Genomic DNA, 14,862 nt, shown 5'->3' on the forward strand with positions numbered 1-14,862 from the left:
TTTACAGGTGGGTAACTGAGCTTAAGAGGAGGGAGACGAGGAGGGGCAGGAAAGAGCGGGTAATAGAGAGCTTCTGGAGGTTTGGATGATTTTTCAGGACAGGGGTAGTTACAGGGAAAGCAAGGGGTATAAGGGATGGGGATACTAGGTGGCTGAAAATAAGGGTTTGGGGTGAGTAGCTGGGAAACGTATGGGGCAATGTGGGAAGGGACAAGAGGGGATTGAGTCCGAGTGGGCCATATTACAGGAGCAGGAGCAGTTGTGGCAGAAATCTGGGAAGATTGGGAGGGGGATTTGGAGGGAGGTGGAGTGGGAATTTGAGCAAGACCCCGAGAGGGAGGTCGGCTTTGGAAGGGAGATGGATTTAGAGTTGGAGTGAGAGTTTGAGAAGGAGCTCGTGAAATAGGTTGAGAGGGAGAAGTAACTCCACCAGGAGTTTGGGATGGAACTCGAGAAGAAGGAGAAGTGGGAGAAATGGGAGGAGTGTGGGATGGTGTTCGGGGAGGAGTTTGGGATGGCGTACGGGTATTCTGTGGGTTAGCTCCTCTAGGTGATGCATGAGGTGTGTTTTGAGAAAGTTGGCCCGAACGGGATTGGGAGGGGGATTGGGCAGGGGAAGGAATGGGGGATTGGGAGGGGGAGTTCATTGGTGTTAGGGAGGCTACTATCTATCTTATAAAACCTAACCTCTGAGTAAACCTCTCTTAGGTGCTCAAACCCCTCCCGGGTCACAAAAGTCATTGTTATCACATCACCATCATCAATTAGTAATTATTGAATCCAGGGCACTGTGTGAGGACTTAAGAGGTTGGCTAGCCTCAAAATCTCCTTACTTTTTTGTAGGGGGTAAGTATAAAATGGCTAAAGTTTAGATTTTGGGGGGGGGAGGGTATTGACATGGGGCCAAGTGAAGTTAGATAGATGTTAGGGGAAACTGAAGGAAATTTGGAATTTCATGGGAGAAGGCTCAGTTTGGAGCAAAGAAGCTGCTTGGTCTAGAAGTGAGGTTTGAATGAAGACCCAGGAAAACAAAATTTTCTTGGTCTTGCCTACTTTTTGCAGGAAATGTAACAGTAAACAATCTGCTCTCCTGTTTATTAGTTGGGAGAGGCATGGTCCTCTTAGCCATTGGAAACAGCTTTCCTAACCATGGCAGGAACCGCCACTACTGAAAGTCTTCTTAGACCCTAGCTTTGGGCATCTGGATTAGTTTTTCAGAGATCCTTGAGTCAAAGAATAAATAAATCTCTCCTTGGTCCATTCAGAACTGAACTCTACAGCCCATCATCTCAGTGGTTCTTGACTCTATAGACTCACCCATAAAAAGTTTTTGGAGGGGAAGCTAGGTGGCACAGAGGATAGAGCATTGGTCCTACAGTGAAGAGAACCTGAGTTCAAATCTGGCATCAGACTTACTAGCTGTGTGACCCTGGGCAAATCATTTAACCCCAGTTGCCTCAAAAAAAAAAGTTATTGGTGACCAATATGAGCAGTGGAATATTTACCTGGCAATACTTTTCCAAAGGGTGACATGTCAGGGGAGTGAAGAGCTTAGGTCTTAAACTCTGCCTCTCCCTTGGAAATTTGTCAACCCTGCTTAGAGAAACTTTGATGGTAGCCTTCTCTTATCTCCACTCATCCCATCCCACCAATGGACCCCTAGGTGTTTAGGATGTTAGTTAAGCAAGTTATGTTATATAATTACTCCAGCTTCCTGCCTTTCCTTTTCCTGTAACTCCCCTCCCCAAACATGATGAGATACTGCCCCAACCTGGCCTAGTATACTTACTTATCTCCTTTGTCATGGCCCTCAGGAACAGGCACACCCAGAATGGCTGACTTTAGCATCAGGTAGTCCCGCATATTTGAAGGAATGAAGATATAGTGCATGTCCTGCCAAGGTGATGAGATAACTGAGCCAGAAATGTGGCTTGTAGATTGAGCCCAGATACTCCCTCTCCAAACCTGGGCTGGCCTACTAGAGAATGACCTTCAAACCTCCCAACTCCCATCCCCTGGATGGGAGGTACTTTTGATATCCTTGATAATCCCCAGGGCCCAGAAAGAAGCTCTGGATTGAGGAGCTAGTTTTGAGACTTGGCAACAAGACACACTTGTCTGGTTGACCTGCTGTATGATTGATGGCTCTTAATTCCCTCAGTGCCCTCCCCCCAAAAAAACCAATTACCAAAAAAAAAACCCTATTGGGAGATCCTAATCCTACTAAGTCCCCCACTATGTACTTGCACCCCAACTGACTACCTCCCACTTCTGAGGGATAGAGTCTGGCCTGAGGCAATAGGGAATCTCCCTCCCTAAACTTCATGGCAAGGCTTATTAAATTATTTGTATGTCATGCACCTTTTTGGTAGTCTGGTGAAATCTAATTTTTTCCCATCCAAATGTATGGACCCCTGAAGTACCAACTAGTTCCAACTAGTAGATTACAAAGGAAGCCAAAGTTTAGTGAAAATCAGGATGCAATTGTTTTTCCATCCAAGTACATGGACCTCCTGAAATCAGTCCCCAGAATATAAATCCTTTCTCCATGCCACAGGTCAGGGATCTCCTGTGAAGCCCAGAATTGGAGTCTGAAGGCCATGAGGGTTAATGCCCCTCATTTTTTCCAAGGAGTTCTAGCTATACAGGTATAACCTGTTGACCAAGCTCCAAGGGTCTGTGTTCTACAAATTATAGTCTCTAGTCCCATGGAGAGTGCTCACTTGGTGCTGGGGCACTGAAGTGAAGCCCAGATGCCTGTAAGCTCTCAGGGAGTTCTTCATTGTGTTCACAGTGAAGCCATAGAATGAAATCTTGGTGCCCACATCCTCTTCATAGCCTTTGATCACAGCTCCATTGACCCTGAGAGGAAAAGGAGTTCCCTATTATACCAACTTCATTTCTCATTAGTCCCCAACACAGATTCTTTAACTCATTTTAACTTATCTAAGTTTCCTTTGGCCTCCTCTCTGCCAACCCATATCCCTCCTCTCCTTCAAAATGAAGAAAATGCTTCCTGTCTCGGATTGCTGCTTTCATCCATGTTCTTTTGGCACTTACATCCCTTTTTTCTACCATATTAATTTTCACATATTGACTCACATATTCTTAAGTTTTTCCATGAACATGTCCTATTTCTCTCATTGGATTGGGAGATCCTCAAAATCGGGCACTAATTTTTCCTTCATGCCAAAGAAGGTTCTACAGATGTCAGGGAGTTTCTCAACTCTACTTTTAACTCTTCTCCCCCTATGACCAGATGCTCTTCTTTCCCCTCATTTTTAGTCACTCTTCTCCACTCCATCTCCCCCTACCCCACCCTTTTCATTAGCCTTTTCTTTTCACTGGGCTTCCTGGTTCTCATACCTGAAGACAAAGTCATGAGAATCAATCTCTGCACCTTGACGGGACCCATTGAGAATGCCACCATTGCCCACAACAGCACATCGAATGCAACCCATGCGTTGTTTCATGGAGAGATCAAACAGCTGAGCATTGGCTGAGGTGTTCAGGAGGCTCAAGGTGGAAACTATACCTGTGGGATGGAAGCCAGAATGAGGAAGCTAAGGTGTAAGGAGAAGGAAGGCATGTCACGAGCTCTTGACTCTCCTCAGCCCTTTTCCCCAAAGAAAAACCAGCAAAGACATGGGGTAGGAATGATGAACCATTGGCTAAGACAAAGAAAGAGGTTGGCTTGGCAAGAAGGTGCAGGGCTGTGGGGAGAAGGCAGTGTCAGATTTGGAAGGGAAGTTATTAGTATAATTTGTACCTTGGTTCCTCATCACCCTTGAACGTTTTAAGAATCTAGAAAGGCCAGGATCTAGGGACCCTTAACTAGGAAAAAGAAGTGAGCATATACTGAAGGATAAATTAAGCTTGCAAAAAAACCAAAAAACCAAAAACCCAATAATTTTAAGGGAATATAACATGAAGATCGGAAATGAGGACCTTTCTGCTTCATTGTTGATGTTTGTGTTCCTCCTTTCAGATCAGTGGATTAGCCTAAAGGGAAAAGGGCTCTCCTCTTCTCAGTGGTCTTTGGGGAAACCTGTATTTCATGGACTTTCTGAGAGGAGGAAGAGAACAGCTATGATCCAGGCCAGGATAGAAATGTGCTCTATCTGACCTCGCAAGGTTGCCCCAAGCGGACCCCAATATCTGTGGTCACTATCTCCCACACTAGATACACAATGGGAGTAGCGAAGAAGAGAGGCAAAAGGGATGTAGATTGGGGTGAACTCTATCAAGTAGGACCCTAGGCTAGGAATTACAACAATTATGCCAGGAACAATAATAGGCAAGCCTGAGGTCACTGGAATGTTTGCCATCTATATGTGGACATTAGAATATTTTGAGTAGCAAAAGATACTCTACCATAAGCATAAGCCTCCAGGCTCCTCAGCCCTCCCAGACTGGGGCCATAGCACCCAAAGGCAGAGGGCTGGGAGATCCTTGGCTCTAGCAAGATTCCTTTGTAGAACCTAGAGGTGAATGGGAATGTCAGTGAAGGCAGTGCCTGGCAGGTGTTTCAATTTTGGGACAGTAACCAGTACTGTGAGTACTGTGGCTCCCTCGGGATATGTCTTAGCTTCTGAGTGGGAAGGATAAGGGGAATCCCATCTTACCTAAAGGAACTATGAGGTGAAAGGCAGCAAATGGAAAAAGCACAGGGCTGGGGATAGCAGCAAAAGATTACCTTCATAGGAAAGCCCCCGCCAGCCATAGGGAGGATTCTGTTGATTCAATTGGTCCCAGAGCTCCTGGGTGAAGAGCCTGCCGCATAGCAGCACTGGGATACTGAAGTTAAACTTATGCTTGAAAAGGTAGTGTTGTTGAGAGGCAGGGACCAGTGGGCGATTGCAGGACTGGTGCTGTGGGGGAGAGGTGGTGTAACTCAGAGTGTGGGCCAGTACCAAGATGGAACACTCTGTTGGGGAACCAAGGAGGCCTGTCCAAGGGTGGGGAAGGAGGGGAGAAGAAGGGAAAAGGAAAGAGCAACCATTATCTCCACCCCAGGCACTAGCCCAGGGGTGGGGAATCTGTGGGGCCTTAAGTACAACCTCACAGTACAAATCTCCTTAATAAAAGGATTTGTTCCAAAGGATTTGGATTCAGTCCAAAGACCACACCCAGGGACCTAGAAGGCCACATGTGGCTGTGAGGCCTCAGGTTCCCCACCCCTGCACTAGCCACATGGCTCCAGAGGCAATTCAAGTTTATTTGACCATGCTAAGATTTATGAGTCTTTAGAATAGCAACATCCAGCTCTCCTAGGGAATTCAATTTAGCATGTTAAAAAGACCAGGAGCTGGGATGCCTGAACTTGCCACTGTGTCATGTTGGGCAAATCATCTTTCTTTATGTAAAATGAAGAGTATCTTTACAATTTTTTTTTAACTCTCACATACTGTAATCTACTAACTCAACTAAGAAATAGCCCAGCTTTCACTTCCCAATCCACCCAGCAAGCATTTACCTCCTAAGTGCAAGATACTGATCTAGGTCTTGAGGATGCAAAGAATAAAGGAGAAACCGTCCCTGCTCTCAGAGAGGTCCATTGTCCTGGCCTTTGCTCCCATCATTTCTTAGGTATTAAGGGTGTTCCTTTCCCTGCCTTTTGAAATCCTACCTATTGTTCAAGATGTGTTTCCTCCACACAGCTTTTCCTGACCTCTCCTAAGAAGGTTCTGCAGAAGTCAGGGAGGTTCTCGATTCATAGTACTCACTCTACTTTTAACTCTTCTCCCCTTATAACCAGATGTTCTTCTTTCCCCTCTTTTTTTTAGCCACTATTCCCCCCCTCCCCTTTTCATTAGCCTTCTCTCCTGACTGGGCTTCCTGGCTCTCATACCTGAAGACAAAGTCTTGGGAATCAATCTGTGGACCTTGACAGGACCTGCTGAGAATGCCACATTGCCCATAACAGCACATGAAATGCAGCCGATGAGTTGTTTCATGGAGAGATCAAACCCTCTAGCCTTCAGCTCATGTAATACTTTGTACCTCTTTTGTATAGTTATTTTACATTATTTCTTATTATAGTTATCTAAGTATATGCTATATTTTCAACTAAACTATACACTCCATGAGAGCAAAAACTGTTTCTTAAACTTTATACCACACTCCCTCTCCTTCTCACTGCCCCCTTCCAACCATATGTAGCGCTTTACGTGAGATAGGCACTTAGTAAATATTTATTGATATGATGTTATAATTATCAAAATGTATTTATTTAGTGAAAGAAGGACCCTTTCTACATATATAACTTGCCTGCCAGCCTTACTGTATCATCTGACATCATTACATTTTCAGATAATATTGTTACCCTAGACCTGTTTATATATTGCACTATAGGTCCTGCTCTATACGTGTGTGCCCCATCTACCCCAATAGATTTGTAGTGCTCTGTATCATTTTCTCTGTTTTACTCCCCAGTGTCTAGAAGGGGGTATTTAAAATACAAGGACCTCTCAGACTATAGGATTGCCTAACTTGTTAGGGGGTGGGAACAGAGAGCAGGTGATTAAATATAGTGTAATCTCTGGATCAATCCCAAGATCGAAGTGTTTATTTGTGTGCCCACTATTTTCTTAGCACTGTGCCAGGAGCCAGAAGGACATGGCTAACAAAACATGTCTCTTCAATTGGGATCATCTCATTAGGGCCATCTTTTAATCCTATCTTTTCCTTTCTTTTCTTTTCCCCTACATTCCTGCAGAGGGGCTGATCATCATACCTTTCTAGTCCAAGAATTGGTAGAATAAGATACAGATGATGTTGCGTGCCTGTGGGGAGAAAGCAGAAACAGATAAACAAAGGATCCATATTTCTGTCTTTCTGTGAACTGGTATAATGGAGAGAGAGCTGGGCCAGGCTATTTATAATTTTATAAGTTTATAATCCTGCCTCAGATGCTACCTGTGTGACTCTAAATGAGTCATTGAACCTCTGTTTGCCTCAGCTTTTTTATCTATAAATGGGAATGATCATAGCACCTACCTCTCAGGGTTGTTGCAAAGATAAACTGAGATAACATGCAAAATGCTTTTCCAAACTTAAAGCACTATCTAAATGAAATCTGTTATTATAATTATTAATAATTATTGCTGTGGCTGTTGTTAATCCGCTTGATTTCCTTGAGCTCTTGGATACCACATGGTCTCCTTTGTCGCTCTAGTGTATATCATTTAGGTTATGGGAGAAAAGCAAGCCTCTGATTCCTTTTGTTTAAAATATTTATTGTAAAGGGCAGGTAGGTGATGCAGTGGATAGATCACCAGGTCTAGAGTCAGGAAGACTCATCTTTCTGAATTCAAATCTGACCTCAGACATTTACTAGCTGTGTGACCCTGGGTAAGTCACTTAACCCTGGTTGCCTCAGTATCCTCATCTATAAAATGAGCTGGAGAAGAAAACAGCAAACAAACTACTCCAGTATCTTTGCCAAGAAAGTCCCAGATGGGGTCATGAAAAGTTGGACATGACCAAAAAAGGACAGAACATGAAATGATTGTAAACCTAATAATGCTCTGAACAAATCCAGTAATAATACTCTGAACAAATTGTATGTGGGTATTGAACAATATTCTTTTATATACATAAAGCCATGGAAGCCAGAATATTTAAAATTCAGTTAAAAATAATACTTTCATGGATCTGGGGCCTTGTCCATGTAGGTAATTCCTCCACCAATTAGATTTACTTTATATCTGGCCAGAAATCTGTCAGGTATAGAGATGATAGATTCCCGGACAGAACTGAAGTATACCTAACCAAGTCTGGTAGGAATATTTTTTGCTAGGTATCTTGCAAATATAATAAAAAAAAGACTTTAGACTAAAGAGGTTATATGACTAAGACACTCAGGGTAACTTCATAAATTAGAGGAACAAGGAAGAAAAAATACCTTTCAGATCAGTGGATAAGGGAAGAATCCATGATCAAATAAGGGATAGAGAAGATCAGAGAAAATAAAATGGACAATTTTGATTATATAAAATTAAGAAGTTTGCACAAAACCAAATGACCTTAATATTAGGAGGGAAACAGAAAACTAGAAGGGTTTTGTACCTCTTGTTCCAAACTGTTATTTCTCTTTCCATATCTTTCTTCTAAAGCTCTCATTTCTTTCTCCATTTTTTCTTCATTTGATTTTTAAAGTAATTTTTAGCCCTGTTTGAAAGCTTTAGCTTTAATCTCTTGTATTAATTCTGGTTGGACTTGTGCCCAACATGCGCCTTTTCTTTGTGGCTTTGCTTGTAGATGTTTTAGCTTTTCTCCAATTGATACATGGTCAAATAATATGAATAGGCAGTTTTCAGAGGAAGAAATCTATGCTATCTACAACCATATGAAAAAAATGCTCTAATAATTAGAGCAATGCAAATTAAAACAACTCTGAGGTACCACTTCATAAATGCTAGATTGGTAAAATTAACAAAAAAGGAAAATTATATTCTAGAGGAGCTATGGGAAAATAGTACATTAATGGATTGATTTATAGTTGATGGAACCATGAACTGGTTTAACCATTCTACAGAGCAATTTGGAGCTATTTCCAAAAGCTATTGAACTGTGCATATTCTTTGACCTTTTATTGCTACTGTTTGTACCTCCAAAGAGATCAAAGATAGAGGAAAAGGGTCCATATGTACAAAAATATTTATTGCAGTTCTATTTGAGGTGGCAAAGAATTGGAAAATACAGGGCTGTTTATCAATTGGGAAATTGCTGAACAAGTTATGGTAAGTTGACTCTCAGATATACTTAACCAGTCCTAACCTCAGTCCTAACATTTAGGCTCACATCTCCAACTGCCTATTAGATATCTCAAACTGGAAGTTCCATAGACATCTTAAACTCAATATTTTCAAAACTAAACTCATCTTTCCTCCCAAACCTTCTCCTTTCTGAACTTCCCTATTACCGTCAAGCGGTATCATCTTCCTCCTAGTCATCCGGGCTCACAACTTAAGTGTCATCCTTGATTTCTCTCTCACTTCCCATATCTAATCTATTGTCAAGGCCTGTCAAGTTAACTTCATAACATTTCTCATGTATGTCTCCTTATTTCTTCTGACGCTATTACTTCCCTGGTGTAGACCTTTATCACCTCATGCCTGGGCTATTACAATGGCCTTTTAGTTGGCCTCCCCCTACTTCAAGTCTCTCCCACTTCATCTCCCACTTATTATCAACTCCAGTTCATTCTCTACTCAGCTGTCAAATTAATCTTCCTAAAACACAGATCTGGCCATGTAACCCCCATACTCAGTAACTATTACTGCCTGAATCAAATGTAAAATGCCCAGTAAGACATTTGACATTCTTTATAACCAGTCCCCTTACTACTTTTCTAGTCTTCTTTTACTTTACTCCTCACCCTTCCCCCACCAAGTACTCTGTGATCCAGTGACACTGAACTCCTTGCTATACGTTGTACAAAAAACTACATCTCTGGATTCTGAACATTTTCATTGGTTGTTCCTCACTCCTGGAGTACTCTTTACTCCTCTCCATCTTCTCACTTCCCTAGCTTCCTTCAACCCCAACTAAAATCCCACCTTCTATAGGTAGCTTTTTCAGATATCCCCTTAATGCTAGTGCCTTCCCTCTTTTGATTATCTCCAATTTATCATATATGTTACATATATGATACACACAACTACACACACACATATATATACATGCATAGCTTGATTGTATGTAGTTTAATGTTTCCCCCCCATTAGACTATGACCTACTTGAGAGTAGGGTCTATCTTTTGCCCTTCTTTGTATTTCCAACTTTTTAACACAATGCCTGGCCCATATAGACACTTAAGAAATGTTTATTGATTGATGGAATACTATTGTGCTTGAAAAATTATAAAGGGAGATGGTTTCAGAGAAATTTGGGAAGACTTGTATGAACTGATGCAAAGTAAAGTGAGAAGAACCAGGAGAACAGTGTCTTACAAAAACCACAGTATTACAAAGACAAACGACTTATTTAGGAAATCTGTCAGAATAATTCCCAACCATAATCTCATAGAACCCATGATGAAATATGCTACCCACCTCCAGATAGAGAAGTAATAGACTCAGAGTGCAGATTGGAGTATTTAAAAAATATATATATTTAACATGTTCTACAGGGGAATTTATTTTTCTGACTATATCTGTTTATAACAGAGGTTTTGCTTTTCTTGACCTCCCAACAAGGGTAGGGGAAGGCCCACAGAGGATAAAGTGAAAGAGAGTGAGTCTGATAAAACAGCCACAAAGTAGTATAAACAGAACTGAACTTAGAGACAAAGCACTGACTCATAAAAGAGAGGATTTTAAAAGTGTAGCACTTCTTCTGGGGTTACTCTCTTAACTTTGGTCTCATATTCTAAGGTTGAGTGCCCAAAAGTTAGCTGTTCCCTTGAGCTACAGGCTGTCTTGTAGGTATCCACTCCTAAAACTATAGCCCATAGGCTCCCGCCAATGTATTTCCCTCTAAAATGCACCATTAGATAAAGTTACATCTTAGCAAAGGCATTGACTAATATACAAATAGTTATGAAATATACCCCCTCACTCCTGTAAACATGGAACACACTCTCTGAGACTTATAGGATCCATGGAGAGACTGCATATAAACTTTTGAGTGTAATGGTAGTGGGGTACACATGTAGGGAATATATGTGGCCAAGTCTATGCACTCCTCTGATACTAAAAATCTGAGAGACCTTTCTATCCCATAGAATCCTCACAAATCTTCTTAATCTTGATGTAGTATCTAAGGTAAGTGGATTGCTCAACTGAGTACTCAGAATCTATTCCTCTCTACAATGTGACTCTAGATTGTCCGTATTGGCTCTTCTTTGAGTCCACAGCTCTTTTCTCTACTGCCAGAGGTCCCATTCCTAGAAGCTCATAAATGGCTGCCTACGTGAAACTGTCTGGAGTGTGTCCCTACTTCTACTGAATTGAATATCTCCTAGTAGTCAAGTAGCTCACTTGAAAGCAACATGGCTGATGAATAAGGATAGGGGAAAGAAACTTGCTGCTCTATGGTATAGATTTAGGAGTCCCCACCCTAATTGTCTCAAACTGCCAAATTCATCTGGAGCTTAGCTGCTGAAAGCCTTGCAAAGGCATGCATAGTTTTACTTTTTCAGTGAGGGGTATGGGAAATGGGTCCTGTTAACTTGCTTCAGAAAAGAACAGTTGGGAGCAGTTTCCTGGCTGCCTCAAAGAGAAGCTTTTTCCTCCTACTTACCAAGTCTTTCACCCACCATACTGTTAGTTCATGTCAGCTTGAGGAGATGCAGAACAACTCAGTATCATGTAAGGCAGAGACTGGCCAATGAAGATACAGTCCTTAGAGCATGCACAATATTTTCTACCTGGTATCAATGCACAAGCAAGTCACAGTGAGCCTGCTTCCAGAAATGCATGAGGGAGGAATGATTCTTTTTCTCCCTACTTCAAAAAGATGCATAGGTATTTTCTGATTCCTTCCTTCCTTCCTTCCTTCCTTCCTTCCTTCCTTCCTTCCTTCCTTCCTTCCTTCCTTCCTTCCTTCCTTCCTTCCTTCCTCCCTCCCTCCCTCCCTCCCTTCCTTCCATCCCTCCTTCCTTCCTTTCCAGTCGAGGTTAAGTGACTTGCCCAGAGTCACATTGCTAGTAAGTTTCAAGTGTCTAAGGTCACATTTGAACTCAGGTCCTCCTAATTCCAGGGTTGGTGCTCCATCCACTGTGCCACCTAGCTATTTGTCCCTTCTTTGATTGTTTTCTGTTTATTTACTGCATGGTGATCAAAAGTTGCTTAACTGGCTGCTGGAAATGAGACTGCAAACAAAAGATACAAACTGATGAAAATGAACCCTTTTGAGTGAGGTAGAAGAAAGACTGCAAATCTCCATTTTGGGGAGACTTAATCATTATATGCCTACAAACATGTGGCATTACTTGCCTACAAAAATGTTTCTTATATCTCTATTGTGTTTCTTTTCCCCAGATTATGACTTTGTGAACTCCAAAATGTGGGAAGAGCCACCAGTAATCCAGAAAGTGGAGTCTATAGCAGAGTATAATAATAGCCACAGCTGCCAAATGGGTAGGGAGACAACACAGTCCTGAAGATTGACCTGCATGACCCAGGTCCCAGTGGATCAACCTGGCAGGTGAGGCATCATGTCCTGCAGGCAAGAAGACAACTCATATATCAGCTATGCCACACCCAGAAGTGAACTTGGGGTGGTAAATATCTGGTACTCTAGTTACCATTTCAAGTTTGAGTCTAATTCTCTCCTGGGACAGAGAAATAGAGGGGAAAATGTGCACCAGCTGAGGGGTATAGTTTGTACTTTGGGTATTACTGCACATTCTCAGAATATATCCTTTTGTAAAAACTCATTGATCTTCATTGATATTGTGGAGAAATCAACTGGCTATGAATATTGAGGGATAGAATAACTGGTTAGATGACCGTGGGGCGAACCAGATATGATATTGGCAGGAATACACAGGATAGGGACTTGTAAGTTAAGCATTAGCTTCTCAGGAGCACCTAGAATCCCGGGGAGAAAAGTAGAAGCCACCCTCTGGGGATGCCAACTATTAGTCCAAGTGTGGGAGGGAAGAGTAGCTCCTGAACCTGGTATTGCAGTAGTTTTTGGCAAATAAGGACATTCAGGTTTTCTTCCATGGATCCAGGTGGCTCTGAAATATTTCCTTAGCATCTCAGGGCAGCAGCTGTAATAACAATATTATTAACAGCCTGGGGTTGGAGAGGGGGGTGTTGCAGCCTGGCCTCTCTGGCTATTCCCATGAGGAGCTCCTCCTGTTTCCTTCTCAGTTTTGCCTAGGAGGAACTTGTGGTAGTGTGGTAGAGTGCACAGAAAACTATAGCTGGAATCAGGGAGACCAAGGTTCAAATCCCACCTGACTCGCTGTGTGACCCTGGGCAAGTCACACCTTCTCTGGGCCCAGTTTTCTCAACTATAGGAGATGAATAGGCTGGATTTAATGAACTACAAGGTATTATATCATCTATGATCATATGACCTGATGTCCTCCCTTTCACCACCTCTATGATTGAAGTCTCTTGGTTCAGGAGATAGTGAAACTCTCCTACCTTATCCCTACACACTATCCAGACTTCATTCTTCGTCACTGCAGTGACTCCCAGTGCCTCTCACCACCCTTTCTGACATCCTCACTTTACATTAGACACTTTCTCCTTAGAGAGAAGAGTGGCTGAGCTTTCAGTCACAGTCCCATGGCATGGCTTTCCAAGGCTCAAACAGATAAACACTAGTGAATCCCTGGTTAGGACAATATCTAAGAGTGATAAACAGGGAAATTATAATATGCCTAAAGGAACCATGAATAATGAAGCAAATGAATCAATCATATATGCGCTAAATGACATGCCATCTAAATTAATAAAATAAACTGAATTATAAAAAGACATAGTATCACAATAATTGCAGGAGATATTAATAGTCTTCTTCTAGATCTGGAAAAACATAACAGAATGATAAACTTAAAAGACCATATTGAATGGAATAAACTTCAGAATTTCTCAGATTTATTGTATCTTCCGAATGCGAACATTAAAGAATCTACATATTTATCAGAATTAATGGTACTTTTTACAAAAATAGACTTTGTGCCCAGGGCATAAAGACATTATAAAATTAACATAAAAAAAGTTAGTCTACATGTGTAGACAGGTCTTTCTTTCACATTCCCCTATTTCCTACCTGGACTAGTGTACTTCAGGAACAGGAAATGGGTAGAATTGAATTGCTTTGGACACTGTCATTGTCATGATGAGCAAGAACTTTTAAAAAAGACTACTTTATAGTAGTTACATTAGAGAAAGACTGACTGAACGGAGGGTACAATATGCTGAATGGAGGTCATAGTCTTTTTTTGTTAGGTAAGGGAATTTCGTACTCTTCCTGTCTTCCACTCTTCCATTGGTTAGAGCTGGCAGTTTAGGAACCGCTGGTAAGGGTAGTGCTTCTGATGCCTGGATGGGAAATTCCACTTTATACTCAGCATGAACAGTGGGCTTATACTATGAGTTCATAAGACCCTGGGCTGGGGTGGGGAAGGGTCTAGAGTAGGTGTCAGTGAGACCATTCCTTTTCTTTCTCCTTGAGATGTTATTTTGAAGGACACAAGATGAATTTCCTTTTCAAAAATATTTAGGTTCAGGTGATTATAGGCACTAAGTTCTCCATATGTAGACATGAAGAGTTCAGACTTTAGAACTCTAGAGTCTCCTGAGTAAATTGGGTTATTTGGTGAAAGTGAAGTTCTGAATTCAACAGTAGAGATGGCTGACCTTTTAACTGATCAGGGTGTAGCTATTAATGCTGTTATTTAATTATTCTAATTTCATGAAGTAAATGATTTAAATTTATAATGTGTGTTTTTTTCCTTTTGGGTCACACAAATTGGGAAAGAAAATAATAATCTCACTGTAAAATGTAAAGATTATAAAATACAAAGTGTCCTCGTTGTGATTCTATATCCAGTACAATAGATCACTCAGAGCCTGAAGGTTCAGATGAATAATCCTTTAATAAAAACTTATTTTCTAATCCCAAAGAAAAGCAATCCACAGAGCAATAAAAACAGTTCACAGGAAGGTAAAAGCAGATAAAAGCCACTGGCAGAGATTTTAAAAAATAGTAAAAAAGCACTTGACAAGTTCCCTAAAGTCTAAGAAGCTCCATGCCAAAGTCCTAAACCTGTCTTTATATACTTCTTGTCCAAAGGGTTCATAGATGGGTCCCAGATCAATCCACTTGAAGGCAGAGTTAACTCAAACTGGCACAGGTCTACTTCACAGAGTCTTAGCTCACAACAGCATTGGC

General features: G+C 41.6%; 1 protein-coding gene across 1 annotated transcript in view; it reads right to left on the reverse strand.

Annotated features, from left to right (window-relative positions):
* Positions 1 to 14,862, reverse strand: part of ST6GALNAC2 (ST6 N-acetylgalactosaminide alpha-2,6-sialyltransferase 2) — a 40,954-nt gene that overhangs the window by 3,948 nt on the left and 22,144 nt on the right. The window contains exons 2-6 of the mRNA XM_072645817.1: positions 6,737 to 6,785; positions 4,697 to 4,871; positions 3,367 to 3,535; positions 2,724 to 2,862; positions 1,790 to 1,893 (exon numbers count right to left, since the gene is read on the reverse strand). Coding sequence (XP_072501918.1) covers positions 1,790 to 1,893; positions 2,724 to 2,862; positions 3,367 to 3,535; positions 4,697 to 4,871; positions 6,737 to 6,785 — 636 coding nt within the window. The remainder of the gene's footprint in view (positions 1 to 1,789; positions 1,894 to 2,723; positions 2,863 to 3,366; positions 3,536 to 4,696; positions 4,872 to 6,736; positions 6,786 to 14,862) is intronic.

The sequence above is a fragment of the Notamacropus eugenii genome, chromosome 2 (assembly GCF_028372415.1).
Source record: "Notamacropus eugenii isolate mMacEug1 chromosome 2, mMacEug1.pri_v2, whole genome shotgun sequence".
NCBI classification, from domain to species: domain Eukaryota; kingdom Metazoa; phylum Chordata; class Mammalia; order Diprotodontia; family Macropodidae; genus Notamacropus; species Notamacropus eugenii.